At 63.5% G+C, this 25,207-nt stretch overlaps 1 protein-coding gene across 1 annotated transcript; it reads left to right on the top strand.

The window, feature by feature from the left end:
• The first annotated feature begins 225 nt into the window (after nt 1–225).
• On the top strand, nt 226–24,825 carry THBS2 (thrombospondin 2). Its single transcript, XM_090280097.1, has 22 exons — nt 226–279; nt 2,565–2,705; nt 4,112–4,668; nt 5,903–5,987; nt 8,110–8,306; nt 9,317–9,457; nt 10,148–10,244; nt 11,516–11,686; nt 11,905–12,081; nt 12,715–12,888; nt 13,229–13,356; nt 13,428–13,583; nt 13,958–14,176; nt 16,231–16,338; nt 17,061–17,220; nt 18,387–18,505; nt 19,114–19,348; nt 20,251–20,478; nt 20,876–21,147; nt 21,603–21,700; nt 22,638–22,777; nt 23,509–24,825. Exons 2-22 carry the CDS (start codon nt 2,654–2,656, stop codon nt 23,514–23,516), a joined length of 3,522 nt encoding a protein of 1,173 aa, XP_090136223.1. The 5' UTR covers nt 226–279; nt 2,565–2,653; the 3' UTR covers nt 23,517–24,825.
• The last annotated feature ends 382 nt before the right edge of the window (nt 24,826–25,207 follow it).

Here is a 25,207-nt window from a genome sequence, read left to right as displayed (position 1 = left end):
TTCCTGAGAGAAGAAACGCGAGTTTCCTCTGTCTGGCTCCTCCTCTGTGGTCCCCCAGCGAGGAGGAGGAATTATGTCATTTCTTCGAGGGAATGAATTAAGTGCGCCGGAGCGGGAGCTTATAAAGCTGCGGCCGCTGCCGGAGGCCAGTGCACCGCCCGCCCGCCCGCCGCCCGCCGGCTCGCTGACCCTGCAGGGCCGTGCGCGCCCCCGGCCCGCCCCCACGCGCCCGACCCTCCCAGCGCCCAGCAGCCCTCGCTGCAGCTCTCTCACCCACTGGTAAGACTTTTTAAAAAAACTTAACCAAATTGTTTCATTGTGGTTTAATTTTCAGAGAACTCTTCTGATTTCTGGAAGGAAAACGTGAACGTAGACTTGTAACTGAAGGTGGCCCGCGTCTGTGACAGCCACACGGGGTGCTGGTGGCTCCGGGCGCTTCGTCACCGCCAACCAGCAGTGGGAATGATGCCGGGAGCTTCCCTGCCTCCCGCGTCCCGCGCATGCCATGCTGTGTCAGGGTGGGCCTGCCTGGGGACCCGGCAGACATGGTGTTTTCAGCTACAGAACTCTGTTATTCAGGGGGAGCCACGATGAAGGAATTAGGGGGGAAAATTCCTGAGGACTTGAGAAACTAATCAGAGAGATTGTAGGGACTCCAAGAGTAGGTAAACATCGCTGACATCACTGACGGCTGAAAATAAATAAGCGATGCTAAGTGAATAGTCACTAATGAGTCGCTCAAAAGCACCTGGCAGGCAGCGCTACAGGTGGGGGTAATTAGCACATGGGAAGGCCGCCCAGCAGGTGGCGAGGGGGGCCTGGTCTGCCTCCCCGCTGGCGGGGTGGGGGCGTTGGTGGTGGGGCCTGGCATGCGATGGGGGAGCAGTTACCTGTCAGAAAATCATGGTTGCTCTGATGCCTGATACAAAAAGAATTTTAAAAGATCTTTAGATGTTCCAGTGAGCGTCCGTGGCAGAGTCTTTGGAAAGATATGCTTTGGCTGGGCTCTCACCGCCGGCCCTCGGGGTGTGTGGCAGGGGCAGCTCCGGGGTCACCATGGTGTGTGTTGGTGACACCCGTTAGGTCACGTGTGTGACAAGCTCTGCAGCCAGAGGACACAGGACACGGCCAGGCTGTGTGGCCGACCCCCTGAGAGAGGACGGGACACCCCCCCCCACCGGCTCACTTGGCACGTGGCACAGACTGGCACGGACTCATCTGTTTTAGGAAGCGCAGGGTGTGACGTGGTCAGAGCAGAGGGGCTTTGCTGTTCAAGCCGAGACCTGGGGAGTGGGGCGTCTGGGAACCGAACATTTGTATTTGGATGGAGGCTCAGCCTTGCCTGCCGTCTGCGGTCCCAGCACCGAGCTGGACGTCTGGGGACAGGGGGGCGGCAAACAGGCCCCGGCCCAGGCCCCGGCCATGGGGACCAGGGACGCGGAGCTCGCAGATGGCGTTCCCTCCTGTGCCCTGGTCCTCGTCGGAGCCCCGCTGAGGTGGTCCCGTCCCGGCCACGTGCGTGGAGCCTTCTGGGTGGGAGCTGCGCCTGTGTGTTCGCTGTGCCGGGCGGGCCCCCCACGAGCACCGACCGGCGTCATCTGTTCCTCGGCCCCACGAGGTGGGCATTTTACAGGACAGCAGGCCCCTCTGCACTGAGGGAGGGAACCCGCACAGACGCCAGGCGGGCGCCCGCAGCGCACGCAGCTCTCCCGTCCGGGCTCGCTCTGCCGCCCCCCTCTCCCCGCCCCTCCAGGGCTGCCAGCTGCGAAGGGCCAGCTCTTGGGCTCTGGAGCAGATGGTGCAAGCCAGGCGTCTGGGCTCCGGAGGGACCCTGAGGGCCTGCGGCACCCGCGTTCCTGGTCCTCCGGGGACTGTCCGGCGGGGGGGGACTCTGCCGGGTCAGCAAACACTCCTGGGGAGGTGGGCTCCCTGGGTCCCTTCAGCCCCAGATGCTGACTGACACACTTCGATGTTCTGAGGGGGGGGCAGGGAGCCAGGAGGCCCTGCAGGGGTTAACACCCAGCCAGCGGCCGCCAAGTCTCCTGACTCCTGCTCTCGTCTCTGCTGAGCCAACCGAAAATCCCAAGAATGGAAACACAGGCCAGGAAAGCAGCCAAGCAGAGGGAGCGCCTATCCGCGTGGAATGCTTTGTTTTCTGTAATTATGAGGCTCCAAATCAAGTTCATTTCTCACTGAATACGCCGTTGGTGTTTACTGCATCTGAGTTATGCACAGCGTCCGCCTTCTCGGCCACCTGCACCAGGCGCCCCCACCCCCGGCCAGCAGCTTCCTAGGTCCAGCCCCGCCTGGGTGTCCCCGGCAGCAGCCTGCTCGGGGGGAGAATCTACCTTTCCGGTCCGCCTTGACCCCGTAAACTGCAGATAATAATAGTGGTACTTCCCTCTGGGGTTGTGACGACCATCAGGTCGTGTAAACGTTTGAATGTGATTAGCACAGAGCGGGTGGGCAACGCTAGTCAATCGTATGAGCTGCGCCAGAGGGACGCCAGCCGAGAAGCCCTTTCCCAGTCAAGCCTTTAAGTTCATACACAAACTTCTTTCCAGTGGTCGCACAGTGAGACTCCTGGTCCGCACCGAAGGCTGCGTGTGCTGCGCACGGACCGGCGCTGGCTGCCCGTAGGGCCGCGGCGGGGATGCTCTGGACGCTGGTGCTGCCGGCCCTCTGGGCCTCCTGCCGCGCTCAGGGTGAGTGGGGACCGGCCTGGGGGGCTGGATCTGTGGAGGGTCCCCTGAAGGCTGGGGTCTGGACAAGGGCAAGATCGTGGTTGGAGTATCTGACCTCTCAGAGCCCTTTTAGCTTCGTTTTGAATAAATACAAATAAATGCAAAAGGAAATGACTTGCTTTTGGAACGTCCAGGCATTGGAGGAAAATACCTTTCCGCCCACAGCGAGATTTCTTCTGGGCACATTTCAGCCCTTCTTTCTCTGTATTTGCAACACCGGACGTATCTGGTATTTTGTAACTCCTTTTCATTCCACCTTACTTCCTACTTAAGAATGTATTATATTTTCCAACGTCTTCACTCTTTTATAGCAAACTTTTTAATGCCTGCATAATATTCTATTAGAAGATAAACTAATTTCTTTTGGCCAATTCTCCGCTTACATCGTAACTTTATTTTTAGCAGCACAAACAATACCACAAGGAACACCTTTGTAAGTAAAATCTTCACTAGCATTTCTGATAATACTCGAAGATAAGTTCCAAAAGTAAAATCAAGTCAAAGATTTTAGTTATTTTAAGGATTTTGGATCTATTGCCAAACAGCTCTGTGGAAGGCAGCGCAGTCCACGCTTCTACCAGCGCTCCTGTGCGTCACAATGTTTCTACCTCCCTGAGTGTCAGGGGCAAGGCTAGGGCGCTCCGTTTAAACTTCCCTTTCAGTGAATTACCTTGAGTTACTCAAACTGTTACGGTTACGGTGGGTCTGAGCTGAGGCCCGCGCGGCCTCGGACCCCTGCCTGCAGGGGGCGTTACACACGCAATAGTGACTTTCTACGGAACACAGTGGCGCCAGCAGGGCGTGATGCAGGTTTTCTTGATGAGAAAGCAACAGATAAGCCAGTCGCTGTCTGAAAATGCGGGCAGACAGGCTAGGATGCGTTTCTCTTCTAGGATTGTTTTCTGGGTCACCATGCAGTGGGGAGAGGGGTACACAGATGCTCAGATCTGGGGGGCAGGAATGGGAGTGGGGTGCTCAGGGGCTGGCTGGGGACAAGGTCCAGAGCGTGTGTCAGGGTGGAATGCGGGGCCCTGCTTCCGTCCCCAGGAAGTCCTGCTGGGGAACATGTCTGCTCAGCTCAGTGAAGTGGTGGGTGATGTTGTTGGCCCTCTGGCCCGCGCTCCCCGCCTTGTCATGGGGACCAGCCCCTGTCTTGGGGACCCCTCTCTGAGCTGCAGCCGGGAGAGAGGAGGGTGGTCTTGCACAGCGGCCCCAGTGCGGCCCCCTGGCAGGAAGGGAAGGACACCTGGGACGCTGGGCGGCCTTGTTCACTTCCTGGCGCATAAAACCGTGTCTGTGCCCGAGGGTGAGTTTGTCCCCGTGGGGCCCCCGCCCGCCTCTCACCCCTGCTCCGCACCCCTGCGCAGCTGGCCACCAGGACGAGGACACAGCCTTCGACCTTTTCAGCATCAGCAACATCAACCGGAAGACCATCGGGGCCAAGCAGTTCCGGGGGCCTGACCCCCATGTGCCGGCCTACCGCTTCGTGCGTTTTGACTACATCCCGCCAGTACGTGCGGAGTTCCTGGGCCAGATCACCCGGCTCGTGCGGCAGAGCGAGGGCTTCTTCCTCGTGGCCACCCTGAAGCAGGACCGCAAGTCGCGTGGCACGCTGCTGGCCCTGGAGGGCCCCGGCCTCGCCCACAGGCAGTTCGAGATTGTCTCCAACGGGCCGGCCGACACGCTGGACCTCACCTACTGGGTGGACGGCACCCAGCACGTGCTGTCCCTGGAGGACGTGGGCCTGGCCGACTCCCAGTGGAAGAATGTCACCGTGCAGGTGACAGGCGAGACCTTCAGCCTGTACGTGGGCTGCGACCTGATTGACAGCTTCACGCTGGACGAGCCTTTCTATGAGCAGCTGCAGGCGGAGAAGAGCAGGCTGTACGTGGCCAGAGGCTCCGCCCGCGAAAGTCACTTCCGGGTACGTGCGGCGGGACAGGGTGGGGGCAGTGACTGAGGCAGGCAGTACCTGGGACAGAGCCTGTGGTGGGTAGGTCACGCACACGGACACACACACACACACACCTGAACACATGTGAACACACAGGCCACACAGCCACATGTGTGGGCAAGCACAGGGCAAGCACATGTGCATGCAATGCAAGTCACCTGCACACACAAACGCCATGCATGTGCTCATGCTCACCTACATGCACACTGCATATGTGCACACTGTGCATGCCACACCCATGCGCACACATTCACATGATGCACAACGATGCCTACCTATGCCCGCACAGGTACACACACAAGTACCACGCACACGCACACGTGTTCACACACAGACACCTCTCAGGCACACACTTGTGCACAGACAACACACACGACACCAGGAACAAGCAGAGCGAGTTGTTGCAGGTGCACAGGTGGCCGCTGATCTTTTAGGCGGAACACTGACCTGCTGATGCAGGGCCAGCCTCGTTCACGTGTTCCCGGCAGCCCCAGACTACTGAGCCCGCCCCCCATTCTGTCTTGTTACTGATATGATGTGAAAACAAACGAACAGCTATTCTAAGGAAAGGCTGTCGATAGTTTCACGTGCATCTTGATTAAAATACCTTCCGGAAGAGAATCTTTTTAAAACCACCGGCATTTGGAACTGACCGGGGAGGGCTGGTGTGGTGCTCCCTTCCGGACGCCTGTGCACCCTTTGGAGAGAAATGTGTTTAAACCCAGTTATTGGAGTCGAAGGCACACAGATGCGTGACTTGTCACTGAGTTGATCTCTGGTGGCCTCAGGGTTAGGATTTAGGGCAGGGTTGGGGTTCAGGCCACGGTTGGGGAAGCCCTGGTGGCTCGCAGGTGACCTGTCCCCACTGTGACGGTCACTTAGCACCCAGCTGTGGGAGGCACCCTTTTCCCATGGCCGTGTCTGTGGTTGGACCGGCAAATGTTTCCAAGGCTTTTGCCCAATGCCACAGCCCTCTGGGTCCCTGCAAGGAGAGGGTAGCCCCCGACACCCCTCCGACCACGCTCGGAGCCCCAGTTACCCGTCCTGGCGGACACGGGCAGGCTGCCTCCTGCTGCGTGTGGACGCGGAGAAGACGCCCTCCTGTCTTACAGCGACACCCAGTGCTCTCACCTCACTCGCCTCACCCGGCGCCGGGCGTTTGAGGTTTGCTCACGGCTCCGTCTCTCTCCGTGCGCCATTTCAGGGTTTGCTGCAGAACGTCTACTTGGTTTTTGAAAACTCTGTGCAGGACGTTCTTAGCAGGAAAGGCTGTCAGCAGAGCCAGGGAGGTAGGTGTGTTTTCAACAACACATTTCCTGTTTCTTCTCCTGTCTTGGACGGATTTCTGCTGCATTGTTTGTGTGTGTGTGCGTGTGTGCCTGTATGTGCGTGTGCGCACGCGTGCGTGTGATTGTGGGCCGGTGAGAATTAGAAAAAATAAACTGAATAAAGTGCCACTGGTGTCTGGAGGGAGTGCACAGCTTGCCTCAGACAGTGTTGCTACCAGCGAATCATACGCTGCCTGAGGGATCCATTTTGAATAAGTTTTAATAATCCAAAGGACCCCCTTTACAAGCCAAACAATAGATAGCTGGCATTTAAAATGAGTTTGCATACATGCAAAGCTCCAGCTCTGTTACCGTGTGACAATGGTCCTCTTGACCTGACACTACAGTCGCGGTCACTTGCTCTGTGGGTGTGTCCTGTGCCGCCCGCAGCAGCTGACATGGCCCCACGGAAAGCCCACTGTCCTGCCCCGTCTGCTCGTCACGTTTAGAATTTACATCCGACCACACTGCCAGCGGTCCCTGAGCATGTGACCGATGAGGGCGACGCTGCCAGCTCTTCCCGGGCAGCGTGTCCCGTCTCCGGTCTTGCAGACACCCGTGGGAGGCAGTCGCGTGCATGCTCCTCATCACACAACGGGGCTGAGGTACAGGGGGGTCCCCCCTGTGAGCAGCCGGGCTGGCCAGCACCTGGTCTGAGAACCCCACAGAGAAGGCTCTTAATCTGCCACATGCCATTCCTCTGAGACCATGTCCTCATGTCAACACTAACCCGTGACCAGTGCGTCGTGATCTCTGTGGGTCAGTGTGGGACTGGCTGCTCTGGCCCCTCAGTGTCCGTGAGCCGAGCCGGCGGCTTGGCCCTGGGCGCCGCTGCCCCAGGCCCCTGCCCGAGGCTGGACCCTCCGTCTGCCTGTCCGTCAGCGGCTGGTTGGCTGAAGCGCAGCCAGAACAGGAATCACACGCTGGTTTTCAGCCTGAGTGGTGAGGAGGGTGCCTCACGCCCCTGGGACGCAACCTGCAGCTGCTACGTCCTTGTTTGCCGAGGGCGCCACGGCTCTGACTGGCCACGTGTGTCTGCAGCCGGCTGGGTGCCCACACCCATCCCTGTGAATGGGGGCGTTTGGGGGCTGTGGTCATGCCAAAGGCAAACAGCTCTGAAAAGCTAAGACAGTGAAGGGACACCCGACACTGCCCCCCCAGGAAGACTCAGCGGAGAAAGAGGATGGGGGCCCTGCTGGGAGCCCCCCCGCACTGAGGATAGCTGAACGGCACTGGGCGAGGTCTGTCCACCAGGCAGGCGCAGTGCTGTGATGGGTGCTGCCGAGCGCGAGGTCCTGGTTCTGTGAGGCTCTAGGACAGGGACCCGGCCGCCCACTCCCAACCTCAGTGAGGATCACAGCCGAGGGAGGAGACAGTGCGGTGGCCTTGCCGGCAGAGCCACGGCCGCTACCAGGGCCGCCACAGGACGGGGGTATCAGGGGAGGACGGACTGTGATCACGGGACCGTGACTGCAGAGTGACTGCGGGACCGTCCCCCCGGGCCCCTGGGCACAGCCACGCCGGCTGTACCGGGGACGACTCCGACTAGCGCTGTTTGGGTCCCAGCCACAGGAGCTGGGATGAGGCCGCAGGAGCTGCAGGACCCTGGGCTGAGAGGAGCGTCCCTGGCGGTGTCCTGTGGGCATCAGCCCGGCCCTGTCCCGGGGTCACGGCAGAGAAACATCCTGAGTGCCGGGGGCGAGGGAGGTGAGGTCTCAGGGGTCACTGTTTAGCACCAGGACAGCAGAACCCGCCTAACGCAGAAAAGCAGACGAAAGGAAACGTGTTTTGGATGGAAAAATGGGGTCGTCGTGGGGTCGAGAGCTGTCACGTGTGCGAGGAAGTGTGACTGAACAGCAGGAAGGTTGCGTGTGAACAGGACGTGAGGGGCCCACGTCGCCCTGGCCGAGCTCACACACGTGTCTGCTCCGCCCACGGCTGCTTCAGGGCCGAGTCACAGCAGTCGCGAGCGGGGCGCCCCCGCCCCCACCCCCACCCCGGGCTAAACGCGTCGACCGTAACGGCCCTGGTGGCGGGCTGCGCCCTGAGGCCGTCTGCCCAGGCTCTGTATGTGTCCCCGCAGCCGAAGCCAACGCCATCAGCGAGGACACAGAGACGCTGCGCCTGACCCCTGCGGTCACCACCGAGCCCGCGGGCCACGGCGTGGAGAGGCGGCCCGGGCTGTGCGAGCGCTCCTGCGCGGAGCTGGGCAGCATGGTCAGCGAGCTGTCGGGGCTGCGGGCCGTCGTCAGCCAGCTGCACGAGAGCCTGCGCCAAGTGGTGGGTGTCTGCCCGGGGCGGGGCGGGCACAGGCCCGCCGCCGGCCTCCCTCTGGTCTGGGGCACGGGGCTCCTGGGGACCCCTGGTTAGAACACAGTGTAGTTCAAGGGCGTTGGACAGACAGGCCACGGGGTCACGGGGTCACGGGCAGCATGTTCTTCAAAAGGGGGCCAGAAGGGGCGTTAGCCTGGGCCGTCGTCACCCCAGTAAATGAAACTGACCTGCTCTTTAAGGGAAGGGGGTTCTATCCAGAGGCTGACGTGCGGGCCGGACAGTGCAGGCGGTTGACAGGCGTGGCCTGGCCTGGCACACGGGACGTGGCCTCGGCCGTGGGGGAAGGGAGGAGCCTCGGGGGCTGTGGAATGGGGGAGTTTCAGGCTGGGACAGCTTGCCGGCAGTAACGGGGTCGCGTACGCTGCTGTCGCACGCCCACCGAGCTCAGGCCTGAGGGTGTGCGCCGCGGAGACCCAGGGGACAGGAGGAGCGTGGGCTGCCTCCCGTCCGCTCACAGACGCCGGCAGTGCCCAGCTCTGCCCCACAGCAGACGGTGCCGGGCCCCGTTCTGACTGCTCAGGATGGGTGGTCCACGGGGAGGTCCATCGGTGGGCACAACAGGGGGGCTCGGGGCAAAGGCCAGGGCTCTGGCTGGGGAAGTGCCCAAGGGGAAGGGCCCCTTCTGGAATCTTCCACCCTGAGCACGGATGGGGTGGGGGCCGGAACACACACAGGCAGGCCACGGGGAGCACGCGTCAGACAAGAGCCCAGGGGTGAGCAGAGCGGCCGTGGGGAAGGGATGTCCGCGGGGTCATCATTTGCCTCGGCTCGGGGTGGCCTCACGGGATTCACACCCCTGCCCCCCTCATGGCTGCGTGTCTCGGCCCTGTGGTTTGCCACCTGGTTCCCATCTGGGGCAGTCGGCGCTGTAGGGAGGTGACATCTTGCCATCACGACGGTGATGGCCACCCGCCGGGCACCCCCGTCTATACTTAAATCCCGCCTTTGTTTTCTAGTCGAACGACAACCAGGTTCTCTGGGAGCTCATCGGCGGCCCCCCGAAGACCAGGAACATGTCCGCTTGCTGGCAGGACGGCCGGTTTTTTGCGGAAAATGAGACCTGGGTGGTGGACAGCTGTACCAAGTGCACGTGCAAGGTGGGGCCCCAGCACGTGGCTCGCTCAGCTGGCGAGGAAACCCGCCACCGGCCTCAGCCCCACGGCGCTGCCGGTGCGAGGCGGCGGCCCGGAGCCCGGCCGTCCTGGGCTGACCGCGGGTGAGGTGCAGGGCAGCCGAGGGCAAGGGCCGTGGGGAGCTGACCTCAGATGAGGCTGCGATCAGCCTCGCTGCTTTGTGCATAAAGAAACGAAGATCCCGGGAGGGAAAGTGACCTGGTCAATGTCACCAGGTGGCCACAGGGGGCTGGGGTCGGGCTGCCAGGTGTCCCTCCAGTTTGTACTCCGGTCCATTCAGCTCTGTGAGCCCAGTAGGGGCATCTGGGGATGGCACGTCACTGCCCGCTGCCTGGCCGGTGGCTCCCTTAGCTTCTCCTCTGTGCTTCACGTCACTTGGTCCCCACTGTTGGTGGCCTCGGACGTCACATGATGCTGCTGACCCGTCTGTCCCTTCTGCCCACCACAGGGAAGGCATCAGCGGTCCAGGCTCAGTGGAGGGAGTAGCAGGGGCCGGGGCAGAGGGCCAGGCCTGGGCGCCGGGGACAGAAGGGGTTCCAGCCCTGGCGGCCGTAGGGTCTGTGGGGCACAGAGCACGTGGACGCGGCCCATCCGGCCTTGTGCCGAGCCTTGCTTTCAGCTGAGCGTTACACCAGCGTCTTTCTTTCCTTGTAGAAATTTAAGACCGTTTGCCACCAGATCTCCTGCCCGCCGGTGACCTGCGCCAACCCGTCCCTGCTGGAGGGGGACTGCTGCCCGTCCTGCTTCCCCTGTAAGTGCGGCCACAGCGGCCCGTCGGGGTGCCCCTCGGTGGCTCAGCCCTGGCTGCTTCCTCAGAGGGTGAGGCGGGCAGAGCAGCGGGGGGCCGTGACCCCCGCTGTGCTTGCTCGCTGCCCGGGGGCTGGCACGCGTCTGCAAGCCCTTGGATCAGGGACCGAGGCCTGGCCCCCTCCTGATGGGGAGCCCGAGCCCCAGCAGCACCGGTCACAGAGCCCTGACACTCGCTCCAAGGGAACAGCCATCATGCGTCAGGCTCAGCCTGCAGCTGCGGGTGTCGGGCAGGATTGTCCTTGCAGACACACCCTTTGGAGGAAAGATCATTCCAGACAAAACAAGCCAAAGCAAGGATTGTTACCGTAGTGACAGGAACGCGCTCCAAGGAGGAAGGGACACTTAGCGGGCGTCCCCAGGCCCCGGTCCCCGCCCCAGGAGGCTGCCCCCGCGCTCCTGCTGCCTCGCCCCCTGCCCAGGGCCACGCTGTTCCGCAGACACCTCAGGTCCGTTCCTCCCGGCAGCTCTAAACTGTCCCGGGTTGTCTTCACTATTTCCGTCCTCACATTTCTGGTCAGGGACTTGGGGTGACATGCAGGTGGTACAGCTGCTTCCCTGCCCGAGCTGTCGGGGCTCTGGGGCGGCGTCTCCTCCCCGCCAGGCGCCTCTGTCCTTGCACGTCCGTCCACGCGAGCCGGGCCCCCGCACCGGGCACCCTGTTAGGTCAGAGGATCGCAGTCACCGGGATGGGCCGGGCTGCCCTGCTCTCCTGCCCTGAGGGACCGTGGACCTCGCACAGCGTCTTCCACTCTTTACCAGAAGGATCCCTCGCGTTAAGTCACTGTCTTTTCTCTCATTTCGGGACTGAAATCTTATTTGAAAGATTTCTTTGCAAGAAGTTGCTTTTTTATTTAACTTGTCCCAATTTAAACCATTTGGTACTAAATTTAGTGACCTGCAATTCCAACTAAAAATGGACAGTTTTCACGTATCAACCAGCAAACAGAGGTTTTTAGACCTTATCACCTGCAAGAAAGCCGGGTGTGAACGTGGCGTGGTGCTCTGAACCCAGCACTGAGGCCGGGGTCTGTGGCATCTGGCCCCCTCGCGTCCCCACGGAGGCAGGGCCCACACGTGACCCTTCCCGACCTGGCCCTGACTCTGACCGGGGCTGGCGCCCACCAGCAGAGGTTAACGCCGTGGGAGGGACGTGTGCCTGTCCCTCCTGCACCCGCCACAGGACGAGGGTTGACGGGCCTGTTTCCTCCCCAGCAGTGGACAGCGAGGAGGGCTGGTCCCCGTGGGCAGAGTGGACCCAGTGCTCGGCCACCTGCGGGCCCGGCACCCAGCAGAGAGGGCGGTCCTGTGACGTCACCAGCAACACCTGCCTGGGGCCGTCCATCCAGACGCGGGCCTGCAGCCTGGGCAAGTGCGACCACCGCAGTGAGTGTCAGGCTGCTGGGCTGTCCCTGGGTGGGAGCGTCAGCGCCCCCCGGCCCCGGGCACTTGGGTTTTGGAGGCTGGCTGCCTGGGGCCCTTCCTGGGAGGCGGCCAGAGTGGCCCAACGGCCCTGGCTGGGTCCCCTCCCCTCCAGCCTGGGTGACAAGGGGGCTCCGGGTGGGGTGGGCCTGTGGCTGATGCCCTGCCCACTCCTGTGCTAGTCCGGCAGGACGGGGGCTGGAGCCACTGGTCACCGTGGTCCTCCTGCTCCGTGACCTGCGGGCCCGGCAACATCACCCGGATACGTCTCTGCAACTCGCCGGTGCCCCAGATGGGGGGCAGGAGCTGCAAAGGCGGCGGCCGCGAGACGAAAGGCTGCCAGGGCGCCCCGTGCCCGGGTGAGTGGGGCGAGGCAGGTGGGGGTGGCACGGGGGACAGCTGGAGCTTGGGCCGGGCAGGTCCCCACCCCGTTCAATCCCCAAAGGCCGGCAGGCCCCAGCGGTGAAAGGGGCCCCAGGCCCTCACTGCCCTCGCTGGCCGGTGCGTGTGAGCTGCGGTTAGCCTGCCGTCAGGGGGAAAGGACAGGAACCGGGAGCGGCAGGCGCCCAGAGTGAAGTGGGTCAGGACGTGGCCGTCTGCACGTCCAGGTGCGAGTCCACTTGCCAGGGTCCCAGCGCCAGGACCTTGTCTGGTGCCTGGTTCCCGGGGTGTCCTGTCACCCAGAGGAAGGCGTGCACGGTGAACGTGTCCGCTGCTGGTTGTCCTGATGGGGGAGGGGGCTGTTTACAATGGCCGTCCATGTCACCCAACCTCCCGTGTGAGTGGCAGAGGTCGCCCGCAGCCCTGGACACCAATGTGGCGTGACCTTTGTTCTCAGAGTAAAAAAAACAAACCGCTCAGATTCGTCACTTCTGTCACCCCTGACCTCGGGTCATGCAAGGGCTTCTTACTAATTTTTCCTGCCACGTGGGAGACCCCGCATGGCCCGGGGCCACCCTCCCTCTTGACACTGCCCCCTGCTCTCTCCACAGTCGACGGCCGGTGGGGTCCGTGGTCCCCGTGGTCCGCCTGCTCGGTCACCTGCGCAGGGGGCATCCGGGGGCGGACGCGCGTCTGCAACAGCCCCGAGCCCCAGCACGGGGGCCAGGCCTGCGTGGGGGACGTCACGGAGCGCCAGATGTGCAACAGGCGGGGCTGCCCCGCAGGTAAGTGCGCGCTGTCCCCGCGGCCACGGGGTCTGTGAAGTAACCCTGGGCCCCCTTCTGATTAAAGGTAGAGAGTGTAAGGGCAACAGAGAAAGGAAGGTTGATTGTGGCGCCTCAGGCTGCCGTGCGGGGTCCCCCCACGTTGCCCCCCAGCAGGCGGAGCGCTGTGCCGAGACCCCGTGCGCATCACGTCCCGCCTGCACCCAGCCTCTCCACAACCAGCCGCAGTGTCTGACGGTGCCTGCGGGCCCCGGGCCGCAGCCAGTCTGTCCCCGCCACTCCTGCGCCGGCTGGGGGCCGCTGCCCGGCGCGGTCCTGACCCCTCTGCTTCCCCACGCAGACGGCTGCCTGTCCAACCCCTGCTTCCCGGGAGCCGAGTGCAACAGCTTCCCCGACGGATCCTGGTCCTGCGGCTCCTGCCCCGTGGGCTTCCTGGGCGACGGGACCCACTGCGAGGACCTGGACGAGGTGGGTGCCCGCCCCGGGCAGGGGCGTCAGGGCAGGAGGAGCGGTGGGCTCACGTCTGCTTGTCCCCGCAGTGCGCCCTGGTCGCAGATGTCTGCTTCTCCACGGCCAGCCAGGCCTCCCGCTGCGTCAACACCGACCCGGGGTTCCACTGCCTGCCCTGCCCCCCGCGCTACAAAGGGACCCAGCCTTTCGGGCGCGGCCTCGTTGCGGCTCAGACGGAAAAGCAGGTGGGCGGGCGGGCGGCCTCCGAACTACCAGTGCGCATCCGGGTGCAGATGGGAGAGGAAGAGTGGCGTCCTGGGGGGATGAGGGCTGTGTGACCCGCTGTCAGCCATCGCGAGCCGTCCTGTCTGAGTGCCAAGCTCGGGCGTCACCCGCAGCGTCCCTGAGGACCGGGTTCCAGATTCGTGACTCTGTGGCTCCACGCGTCAGCGATGGCTCAGACATGTGCTGGCCACACTCAGTGGGGCCACAGAGCTGCCTTGGGGTTGCTCCTGAGGGAACCGAGTCCCGAGTCTCTAGGTGCACCCCTCGGGAGGGTCCCCGCCTGGGAAGGCCCCCCACCCATGCCGCAGCCCCGAGCGCGTGGCCCTCCCTGCAGGTGTGTGAGCCTGAGAACCCGTGCAAGGACAGGACCCACAGCTGCCACCGGCACGCGGAGTGCATCTACCTGGGCCACTTCAGCGACCCCATGTACAAGTGCGAGTGCCAGACGGGCTACGCGGGCGATGGGCTCATCTGCGGGGAGGACTCGGACCTGGACGGGTGGCCCAACAAGCACCTGGTCTGTGCCACCAACGCCACCTACCACTGCGCCACGGTGAGGGCGCGGCTCGGCCCCGGGGGCGGGGCTTCCTCACCGCCTCTGACACGGGCGGCGCCGTCCTGGGGTGGCCGGGGCGAGTGACCGCAGGCGGGGTGGCCGAACACAGCAGAGACGGGGCCCCTCGCAGTCGGAGCCGGGGCTGCGTCGCGGTGGCGGTGGGGACTCGGTCCCTCCGGCACCACTTCCGGCTGTTGGCGGCTCTGGGTTTCCTTGGCTGTGGCCACGCTGCTCCCCCTCCGCTCTGGCTTCTCATCAGCCTCTCCTCTGCGTCTGTCCCGACCCCCCACTTGCCCTGGCGAGGACCCTCGTGCTTGTGCTTCGGGCCCCTGGGTGCGCCAGAGAAACTGCTCCTTCCCGGACCCTCAGCTCCGCGCCCCGCGAGCCATCTGTGGGGACGCTTGTGGCCGTGTGACGCAAGGGTTACAGGCCCGGAGACACTGCACGGCGCGTCCCGCGGGGGTCCGTGCCCTTCTGTCTTAGTAGCTGCGGAAATGTGAACGATACGAACCGGTGAGAAGCGCCCTTTACAGATATTAAGGACGTTCATCTAGGCCTGCGGTCCTCAGCCTGTGGGGCGCGGCCCCTCCGGGGGTCCAACGACCCTTTCCCAGGGGTCGCCTAAGACCCTCGGAAAACACATATGTGATTACGTATTGTTTTTGTGATTAGTCACTATGCTTTAATTAATGTTCAATTTGTAACCATGAAAATACATCCTGCGCATCAGATATTTACATTACGATTCATAACAGCAGCAAAATTATAGTTATGAAGTAGCAACGAAAATAATGCTGTGGTTGGGGGTCCCCGCAGCCTGAGGAGCTGCATTAAAGGGTCGCGGCAGCAGGAAGGCTGAGAGCCGGGGCCCTACGTGGTGTTTAATTTGTTTTTTCTCGTGACTTGGGCACTCCAGTGTTAATGGGGGTTTTCTCCTCCTGTCTGTCCTGGTAAACGATGGCAGGTTTGTGAGAAGCACAGGTGACAGTGCTCTGAGGTGGCCGGACTGTGTCCCCGCACCTGGCCTGCACCGCCCCCCCCCCCCCCCGGGAAGCCTGGCTGTCCCGCCGAGCAGGGTGCTGTGCCCGTGGTGCTGACAGACGTTTCTGCTGAGGGTCAGCCACGGCCTGGGGGTCACGGTGGGGGTGACAGACGGCCATGAAGCTACGATGCTAGCAGGACACCCTACATTGTTTCCGTTTCCATGGAAGTTCAGACAGGAATACAGACAGTTAGAAGTGGCGCATTGCAACTCCCCGCTGTGGCCGCCTTTACGAGGGCGAGCAGGGGCCGGAGCAGGGCTGTCGGTGGGAACCCCACCCCGGGTGTGAGCGGTTCCTCGTGTGTCTGCTGCCGGGGGCCCCGGCCATCCGTCCCCCCCCACGGGCTGGCGCTGACCCTGACTCAGGTGTGGCCCCGGGGCCCAACCTCCGCGGAGCTGCAGACCCGCTGGGCCGCGCTCACCATCCGGCGGCCACCGGCCTCCACGACACCCGCGTCACCGCAGTGGACGTGCAGGCGTCACTGTCTGCCCTCTCCAGGCGCCTCCAGGTCCCTCAGGGTGCGCTGTCCCTGCAGCTCCGTCTGAGTCGCGGTGCGGCTGGACTCGCTCCCCCGACGGGCTGAGCCGGGGCTGGGGTTCGGAGCCTGAGCCGGGGGGGCTGAGCAGCTGCCGACGGTCCCAGGCCCCAGCCCCTGGCTCGTGAGGGTGGCGCTGTGGGAGGTCACGGGAAGGACAGGGGACAGTGAGGCTCTGTCCTCGTCCGCACTCTCGGGGACGAAGGTCCCTCCTCTGGGGTTTGGTGGCCCCACAGGGTCTGGGCTCAGGAGCCCGCGTCCCTTGTCTCGACTCCGTGGGACTCGTGGCAGCGCTTCCAGGGCAGCACTGGGACGGGGGCACTTGTGCCTTTCTCGTTCTGTGCTCAGTGACGACCGGCGTGTGACAGGCGCGTGACCCGGCCTCTCCGCTGTCCCCAAGGCTTTACTTGCCTGCCTTCCCAAAGGGTGGGCTCCCAGAAACGTGTCCCCAACTGTGCTTCCTCTGGTCACAGGACAACTGTCCCCTGCTGCCCAATTCTGGGCAAGAAGATTTTGACAAGGATGGTGTTGGCGATGCCTGTGATGACGATGACGACAATGACGGTGTCAGCGATGAGAAGGTCAGAGGGCGGAGGTCAGAGGGCAGATGTTGGGCGAGGGGGGGTGGGGGGCAGAGCCACCTGAGCTCCTGTGCGGGGTCGGGGGTCAAGAGCAGAGGGGTCAGGAGACGGGCGCTCAGACCAGACAGTCGCTGCAAATTGTCGTGACGGGTCTGAGTCGTCCTGACGGCGCCCACAGAGGACCCTGGTCCTTCCGGGGCAGAGGGGCAGCCGGAGCCTGGGCTGTCGGGCACTCGGCCCTTTCCATCGAATAAAAGTGACGGGTCTGCCCTCTGCCTGGTGGGTGGGCTGTCACTGGAACAGCGACAAACGTGCCTCCACGGTGACAGTCAGGCAGTGCATTTCCTGAGAACACTGTTCACAAGGTGAATGACATGACGTCAGTGTGTAACCCAGGCCCCGGACGGCAGAGTCCCCCTGACCCCACCGTGGCTGCGTTCCTTCCTTCGTCCAGTCCCTCGACATTTCTGGGTCCGTCCTCACCATGCAGTGCACGGTGTACCTGTCATCGCTGCTGTAGGAAACCTCGACATTTGTGACGGGGTTCGCCGCACAGACGACTGTAAAGCGATCTGCCGTCAGGACCGGGCTAGGCCGGGGCTCCGCCCTGCGTTCTGGGTCTCCGTGCCGACCGCCCTCGCCAGCCGGGGGGGCGGAGCCCGGCGGAGCCCAGCGGCCGCCGTGCCAGCCGACCTGAGACTCCCTCTCGGCTCCTCTGCCAGGACAACTGCCAGCTTCTCTTCAACCCGCGCCAGTTCGACTTCGACAAAGACGAGGTGGGGGACCGCTGCGACAACTGCCCCTACGTGCACAACCCCGCCCAGATCGACACGGACCACAACGGCGAGGGCGACGCGTGCTCCGTGGACATCGATGGGGACGGTCAGTGCCGCCGCCGTGGAGGGCGCGTTTGAGGCTCGGCTGGGAGCGTCCGCAGACTTCCGTTCCGTGTGTGTGGGGCACGTTCCCCGGCGCCCGCCCACTGAACTGAGGTCGGACGGCCCTCTGAGCCACGGGTCACGCTCAGGACGCTCCAGCCTGGTGTCTCCGGGCGCCGGCTCCGGCGCTGTGGTGGCGGACACCCTGGGTGGAGCCCTGGGAGCCCCGGCCAGTCCTCAGCGCGCGGCACGGGCGGGTCTGGCCCCAGCGTTTGCCTCGCCCTGGGGTGCCCGTGTCCAGGACCTCATTTCTCTCCATTCTTTGCATCATTCATTGCAAAGCTCCCTGGGTTCAGGTGCCCACAGACGGGAACCTCTGACACCGCTGGGCTGACCTTGAATCCGAGGTCCCCGAGCCCTGGAGACCAGCCTGCACCTGGGAGCACAGCCGGGCAGCAGCCGGGGGCCACCACACAGCTTGCCCGCACGTGTGTGCTCCCTGCGGTAACCTGTGCGACACGCCTGGCCTCCCGGCTCCAGGGCGGGGCCCGGCCTGCTGGTCTCTGGGGCGCCTGCTCCAGACCCCGCGGCGTCGGGCTCCTTTCCTTCCCGCCCTGGACCTGGGCTGCCCCCCGACGCCTTGCCGTGTTTTTTCCCTTTGACTCCCGGTGTGGGGTGTGTGTGGCCTCGTCACCGGCGGTGGCACTGTTCTGGTCCGCTGTGAACCTATGTTTTCCCGTAACACAAGCCCCGGGGGCACTCATGACCTGCTTCCAGGTTTCTTGAAATAAGATAATAAATGCACCTGAGAGCCCGTGAACCTGCCGCCGTTCCCTTCCCACCAGCGTGGGCTGGACGGCAGGGCGGCGGGGCCAGGAGCTGCTCACGCTGCACGGGCGTCTGGGGAACCGCGCGGCGGACTCGGACTCACCCGGTGACATCAGTGGCCACCTCGGGGGCCTTATCCAGGAAACTCCGAGAGCTGGCTCTGGTTTAGTAGCAGGAGGTTGAATGTGGGCGGGAAACCTCACGCATGTTCTTCTGTGAGTCCGACGGTGCTCACGTTTCCCCGCGTCCCTGGGTCGCCTTTGTTACGCGGCGGCTGGGCTGCGACAGGGGAGCGTGAGCCCTCACTACACTCAGCAGCCCTTCCTCCCTTGGACCCTGCAGATGTCTTCAACGAGCGAGACAACTGTCCCTACGTCTACAACACCGACCAGAGAGACACGGACGGCGACGGCGTGGGTGACCATTGTGACAACTGCCCGCTGGTGCACAACCCCGACCAGGTACCGTGGCCGGGCGGCCGTGGGCAGGGGGTGGGCCCGCACGTCTCTGTGGGTCCCCTCAGCTCTGCCAGCGCGTGACGACACAGCTCTTCCGTCACTTTAACTGAAAACATTTACTGAACTGAACTCTAAATGCGATGGTTGTGTCCTGGCGGCCGCAGGCCAAGGGCGCAGAGGCTGTCACATGGTCCAAAGGGATGCCGCCCTGTCGAGGCGTCCCTGCACACCCCTGACTCGGGCCAGCGGGGCCTTTGTGGGGCACGGGGGGTACATGGGGTGGCTGCGGTTCATGCAGCACAGGGCGGGCAAGTGTCGGGGTGCAGCTGTGAGTGCGCGGGGCAGCTCCTCCCCGTGTGACGAGTGACTGATAGCTGTGTCGTTTCCCATGTGCACGCCTGCTGGGCCCACCCTGCGTCTCGTCCCGGACGATGCCCGTGGGGCTGCCCCGTGGGTCGCATTCCCCGGTCTCCCTGAGGCGCAGGCGGCGTGGGACCCGGGAGCCGCCCCGTCCTCAGGCCGGCAGCTCGCGTGCGCCCGCCGTGACTCGGCCCAGCGCCCGCTGCCCGGATGGAGGCTCAGCTCTGCCGTCCTCCTGCTCTGTCCCCCAGACCGACGTGGACAATGACCTCGTGGGAGACCAGTGTGACAACAACGAGGACATCGATGAGGACGGCCACCAGAACAACCAGGACAACTGCCCCTACATCTCCAACGCCAACCAGGCTGATCACGACAGCGACGGCCGGGGCGACGCCTGCGACTCGGACGATGACAATGACGGGGTCCCAGACGACAGGGACAACTGCCGGCTCGTCCCCAACCCTGGCCAGGAGGACTCGGACGGTAAGTGGGAGGCCCAGGCGTGGGCGCCGCGTGTCTGTGTGTCGGGGGAGCTGAGTCCCAGCCGTGGCGTAGGTCCCGCACGGATGCTGCTCTCTGCACAGGAAGTGCGGGCGACGGGGCGCGGCCTGGGGACGCTCCTGAGAGCGCAGGGGCCTCCGTGGAGAAGAGTCTTGCTCTGTGTCCGCAGCCACCCGCCCAGGGCGGCTCGGGGCTCCGGCGGGGAGACTCTGGGCTTTTCCCAGGAAGGAGGCGGGGGGAGGGGCTGACGTGGCGGGAGACCTTTGGGGGCTCCTAAGGTCCCTCACCCACGCGTGTGCGACTGAACAGGAAGGAAAGTGGCCGGGGACCCTGAAGGGAGCTTGGTGCCTCTTCCTCCTCCTGGAGCAGCAGGTGCTCTCGCGAGCTGGTCACCGGCCTGCGGTCGTCACGACCAGGGTCTGGGCGCTGGGAGGGGGCAGCGTCCCCGTGTCCCCTGTCCCCCAGGGGCTGTGGCCACCTGACCCCTCCCATCATCTCACTGGAAAATTTGATGAGAAGCTTCTGGAAAAGGGGAGTCTGTAACCCCCCGGGGAGAGTCGTCTGCAGGGCGAGACCATGGACGCAGGCAGGGCTGCTGCGCGAGGCGGGAGGAGACGTTCTGGAGAATCCCAGGAACCAATGCTGGTGTGAGGCTGACTGCCGGCCGCCGCTCGGGCGTCGTGGGACCTGGGAGTGACCGCTGCCCAGGGACGGCAGTGCGCAGGCCGATGGGCTCACGGCGAGCGGCGGGGACCGTGAGCACTGGCCCGTGGCTCCCCACGCCGCCTGGGCTCCCGGAGACTTGAGAGCTGAGCTTCCTCGGACGCAGGCGGAGGGTGGCCAGCGTGCCTGCTCCTCATCTCCCTGTTTGTCCACGGTGACAGGTGACGGGCGGGGGGACGCTTGTAAGGACGACTTTGACAACGACAGCGTCCCGGACATCGACGACGTGTGTCCTGAGAACAGTGCCATCAGCGAGACCGACTTCAGGAACTTCCAGATGGTCCACTTGGACCCCAAGGGCACCACGCAGATCGACCCCAACTGGGTCATTCGCCACCAGGGGAAGGAGCTGGTGCAGACGGCAAACTCCGACCCCGGCATCGCTGTGGGTGAGTCGGGGCTGCGCCCAGGGCCGCGTCTGCTCCGGACGCCACGGGGATGGGAGGAGGGCCTTGCTGGCGGCCCCGCCCGTCCGCACCGCAGAGCCTCCGGCCTCAGCACCCACCTCTGCTGCCCCTGCGCCTCGGGCGGCCGTTGCCAGGAAGCCACCTGCCGTGCTACTGTATGAACGGGGGTCACGCCCACATGACACGGCGGAGCTCTAGAGCGGATCTGGAAAGTGAAACCCCCACGTTTGTTGGCGTCACAGTGGCAGGGCCACACTGGGTGGGGAGCGCAGCACAGCAGGCCCCAGAGCTCTGCAGCGGGCGAGGGGCAGGGCCCAGGCCAGGCCGCCGTGAAGGCCGCTCCCAGGTGTCTCATGGCCGCCGCTCCCTCCGCGCCCAGGTTTCGATGAGTTCGGGTCCGTGGACTTCAGCGGCACGTTCTACGTCAACACCGACCGGGACGATGACTACGCCGGCTTTGTCTTCGGCTACCAGTCCAGCAGCCGCTTCTACGTGGTCATGTGGAAGCAGGTGACGCAGACGTACTGGGAGGACCAGCCCACCCGTGCCTACGGCTACTCGGGCGTGTCCCTCAAGGTGGTCAACTCCACCACGGGCACCGGCGAGCACCTGCGGAACGCGCTGTGGCACACGGGGAACACGGCGGGACAGGTGAGGCGGCGTGCGCGGCCGGGCCGCTGGCTGGGCTCCGCGAGGGCAGCCCGTCCCCCAGGGTTCTGCCCGTTTCAGCTGAAGGGACAACTGTTTGGCTGAGTCTCTTCCTAATTAAACACCATGCCCGGTGCAACACGAGCCTCAGAAACGGAACCTATTTCTGTCCTCCACTAGAGAGGAGGGCCCGTGTTTAAAAAGTGCAGGGATTTCTCCAGTGTCCCAGCTCAGGACGCAGAGGGCCAGCGGTTGGGTCCGTGCGGGCGGCTCAGGGGCTGTGCTCCCAGCGCCGAGCATCCTGGTTCCCGTCGGGGGCTTTGTCCGTATGAGCCTTTTATACCGTGGGCGCAGGTCGCAGGAATCGGCGGGCAGAGGAACTAACTCGTTTCCACCTGGTGCTGTGACCCGGCACGGGACGCAGGGCCTGTCACACTCACGGGGGTGTGTTCCCCCAGGTCCGGACATTATGGCACGACCCCAAAAACATTGGCTGGAAAGACTACACGGCCTACAGGTGGCACCTGACCCACAGACCGAAGACGGGGTACATCAGGTGAGCGGCCCTCATGCCGGGGCCGAGCGTCCACAGCCGGCACGCTCAAACGCAAACGCGGACAAGCCGAGGGAATGCACCCGGCAGGCGGCGCTGGGTTGTTTCTGCCTTAAACGCTTCTCTCTTCTGTCCTGAATCTTCTGCTGCTGGTCACTCGTCTAAACACAAACAAAAGGAAACCGTGGAGGAGGAAATCGGACTTGTCCTAGTAAAGTGGCGTCCCCGGGACAGCTCCAGACGTGGGGGCAGCGGGCTGTTCAGCGCTGTGTCTGCGCAGAATTAGCTTGCGCATAGCTCGGGGAGCAGTCACGTGCATTTCTGATACGTGAACGGCTGCATCTGAAACACATGTGTGCACGGAGCTGGCACCGATGTCAGCCCCACAGAGCGCTGCCCCCTGGCCCGACCGCCCGGCGTGGGTCTGAGGGAGACGGACGCAAGCGCTTGTCAGTGTTCCTGGGAGTGGAATCGGCGAGTCAGCCCGGTGCTGCGGGCGTCCCCACCGAGGAGGCTCCCCGGAACCAGCACGGGAGCGGCGTGCAGGCTGGGTGCCCGGGATCGTGTTTCCAGGCACATCCCTGCTCGCTCCTGCGCCCCCTCGGTCAGGGCGGCCGTGGGCACCAGCCCCGTCTGGCCTTCCTGCCGCTCCCAGCTGGTGGGGACACAGTCGTGAGCGTGCGGCAGGGGCGCCCGTGAGAGCCAGGAGGTCCCTGTCCTGGTGGAGGGCGGTTGCTGGCTCCAGGGAGGGGCTCACCCTCCTGGGCTGCCCTTGGCTCTGAAGGGCGGAGGGGACAGTGAAAGGCCCGGCATGCAGATTGGGGGGCCAGAGGGGCCAGGGAGTCACGGGAGGAAGGAGGGTCCCGAGGGCAGCGCGGCTCGTCCTGGGCCGGGTGGTCGTCACTGAGTTCACGGTCCCCTTCCTCCTCTCTGGCCACAGGGTCTTAGTGCATGAAGGAAAACAGGTCATGGCGGACTCAGGACCCATCTACGACCAGACCTACGCAGGCGGGCGGCTGGGCTTGTTCGTCTTCTCTCAGGAAATGGTCTACTTCTCAGACCTCAAGTATGAATGCAGAGGTGGGTGTGAGGACGTGCCCGGCACAGAGAATGGGGTCTGGGGGGCGCCGCGTGCCCGTCCTTTGCAGAAGCTCCAGCGCAGGGCAGTGAGCTGATGGCTGGTCCTGGCAGCTGCTGGTGGGTCAGCTTGAGGAGTTCTGTTTAACTGTTCGTTTCAGAGTAAACGCGGTGCCTTTGGTCAGACAGACGCTTTGCCGTCACTCACGGGCCCCTCCCACCCACGCTGTGCTCCGTGCAATGGCTTCCTGGACTTGGGACAACTCCGGCCCCTGATGAACTTTAGATTGTTAGCCCGTGAAAGAGGAAGAGAGGGGGCGAGGGGTCCAGTTATGTCTCCGCAAGGGTGTTTGGACCAGTCTTACAGCCTGGGAGGGAGCCTGGGTCCCACCTGGTCTAACTTCGCAGCTCCGTGTGGGCGTGGAGACGGCCCCGTGTGCGGATGCGGAAGCAGGGCTCACAGGTGCTTCTCCAAACCCACACGTGCAGCCCAGATGCTGGGTGCAGGGGTGAAGGGGACCCCGACAGGGTGACTGACCTTCTCACCTCTGCTGATTGTCCTTTTCTCCCGTTTGGTGGCCTCTAGACACCTGTCCCTCCCGCCCCCTGTGCATTCACCCAGCCACACTGTGGGTGTCTTTCTTTAATTAAATGAATGAGACTGCAGGGCAAATGCACCATCAAATGAGGCGGCGCCACCGTCCTGCGCCCTAACTGCCCGCTGTCCCTTGCAGACGTGTGACCGGGCTGGCCGCGCGCCCCGCGCCTGCCACAGATGCTGTCACCCAGACGCCTCGTCCACGCTGGCCCGCCCGCTTCTCTCCCTTCGGCAGCATCTTCTGTCCTTGGCCTTCACTTCGAGCAGCTCTTTGCCGGCTGCCGGCAGCCCCACGGGCCTTCAGAGGACACACGTCAGCGGGACCCGGAGAGGAGCCTCCCAGCCCCGCGCCAGCGGGAGCAACGACGCAGGAGACCTGGCGTGGAACGAGCACTGTGACGAGACGCTGCTTCTTCCAGTTTGTTTCCGAATGGTGACGCCCACGCACGGAACGCAGTTTCTTCCTGTCTCCACGGGTCCCCGGAGCTGCAGCGGCGTCGGGTGTGAGGCGCCCTCGGGCCTCAGTGGAACGATGTCACAGCATGACTTCCGTGGGCTGTGGGTGCCGCTGCTGTAGGACGTGTCACCAGGGCCCTTGGGAACAAGGCTCGGGTCTGAGGTGGCGCTCGAAGGCATGGGGCCTGGTGATCGCGGGCCCGGGAGCCAGACGCCCTGGACTCACTGCGACTTTAACGGGGATTCCAAGACCGCGCGGAAGCCCCTCCCCCTTTCTTCTGCGACGAAAGCCGTCCCACTCGGCAGAGCTGCGTTTCTTCACGAGGAGCGTCCCTGCTGAAAGGCTCAGATGGGGGTCAGGCGGGGGCCTGGCAGGCTGCCTCCGGGGGACAGACAGCTCCGTGCCGTCACGCGCTGTCACAGACTTGAGAGAGTGCGGCCGGTTGTCACCCGGCCCCGCGTGCTAATGGCCAGAGGTCAGTGTGACCTTCGCAGTCTCTGTGCCTGGAGCCCAGGCGAGCGGAGACCAGCCAGGCACGCACATGGGCGTCAGGCTCCGAGTCTGGGCATCGAAACCATAAAAAAGTTGCTTGTCCCTACCTTGGTGACACGTGGTATTGAGGTTCCAGGTATAAATGCTGTGCTGTATTTATTGAAAGATGCAGTTCCATTCCACAATCACTTGTTCTAAATCTGCCAAGGAACACACACCTGGTATAATTTCTAGAAATAGACATTTAACTGGTACATAATGATATAAAGATAGTTACAGCAAATATCCTCCTGTTGAAAACACAAGGCTTCACCACTCATGTTGCTGGAATGAAGCTGCAACATGCAGTGGAATAAATGAATGATAATGAGGGTTTATCACGGAACCTCAATGTATGCGCTGCCGTGACCCCTGCGGCCTTGCTCGCCGTCACCCGCCCACGGCAGAGGGTTTAACCTCTTCGGCGGCCGAGGCGGCCGGCACACTGTCCTGCCAAACCCGCCCCGCCCCGGCCACCGATCGTCCGGTCGTTGGTTCGTTTTCACGTTCCGTCCTGTGATCTTCCTGCGGGACTCTGAGCAGAGAAGTGGGTCTCGTCCGATGGGGGCACGTCTTTCCCTTCTGTTACTGTGATTTCGTTTTGGGGTCGAATAGAGGGAACCCCTGACTTCTGTCTGAGCGCTCGCGTTTCACTTGATAAAGCGATGTCTGTGGCTTCTTGAGGTTGGTTTCTTTTGTTCCGCTCTACTTTTCCCTTCTCCGTGGGCCTGTCCTCCCGATACGACAGCTGGAGATGCCGTCCCGCGTGCGGTGCGGAGTCTGTGCCGGGGCCCACGGGGCCGTGGGGTGCTCTGAGTGTGTAGAATGTACCGTAGTTCTGTAAGTT

Source organism: Furipterus horrens, unplaced genomic scaffold (assembly GCF_987537825.1).
Source record: "Furipterus horrens unplaced genomic scaffold, mFurHor1.1.pri manual_scaffold_6, whole genome shotgun sequence".
Taxonomy (NCBI): domain Eukaryota; kingdom Metazoa; phylum Chordata; class Mammalia; order Chiroptera; family Furipteridae; genus Furipterus; species Furipterus horrens.
This window is presented reverse-complemented; position numbering and strand designations above follow the sequence as displayed.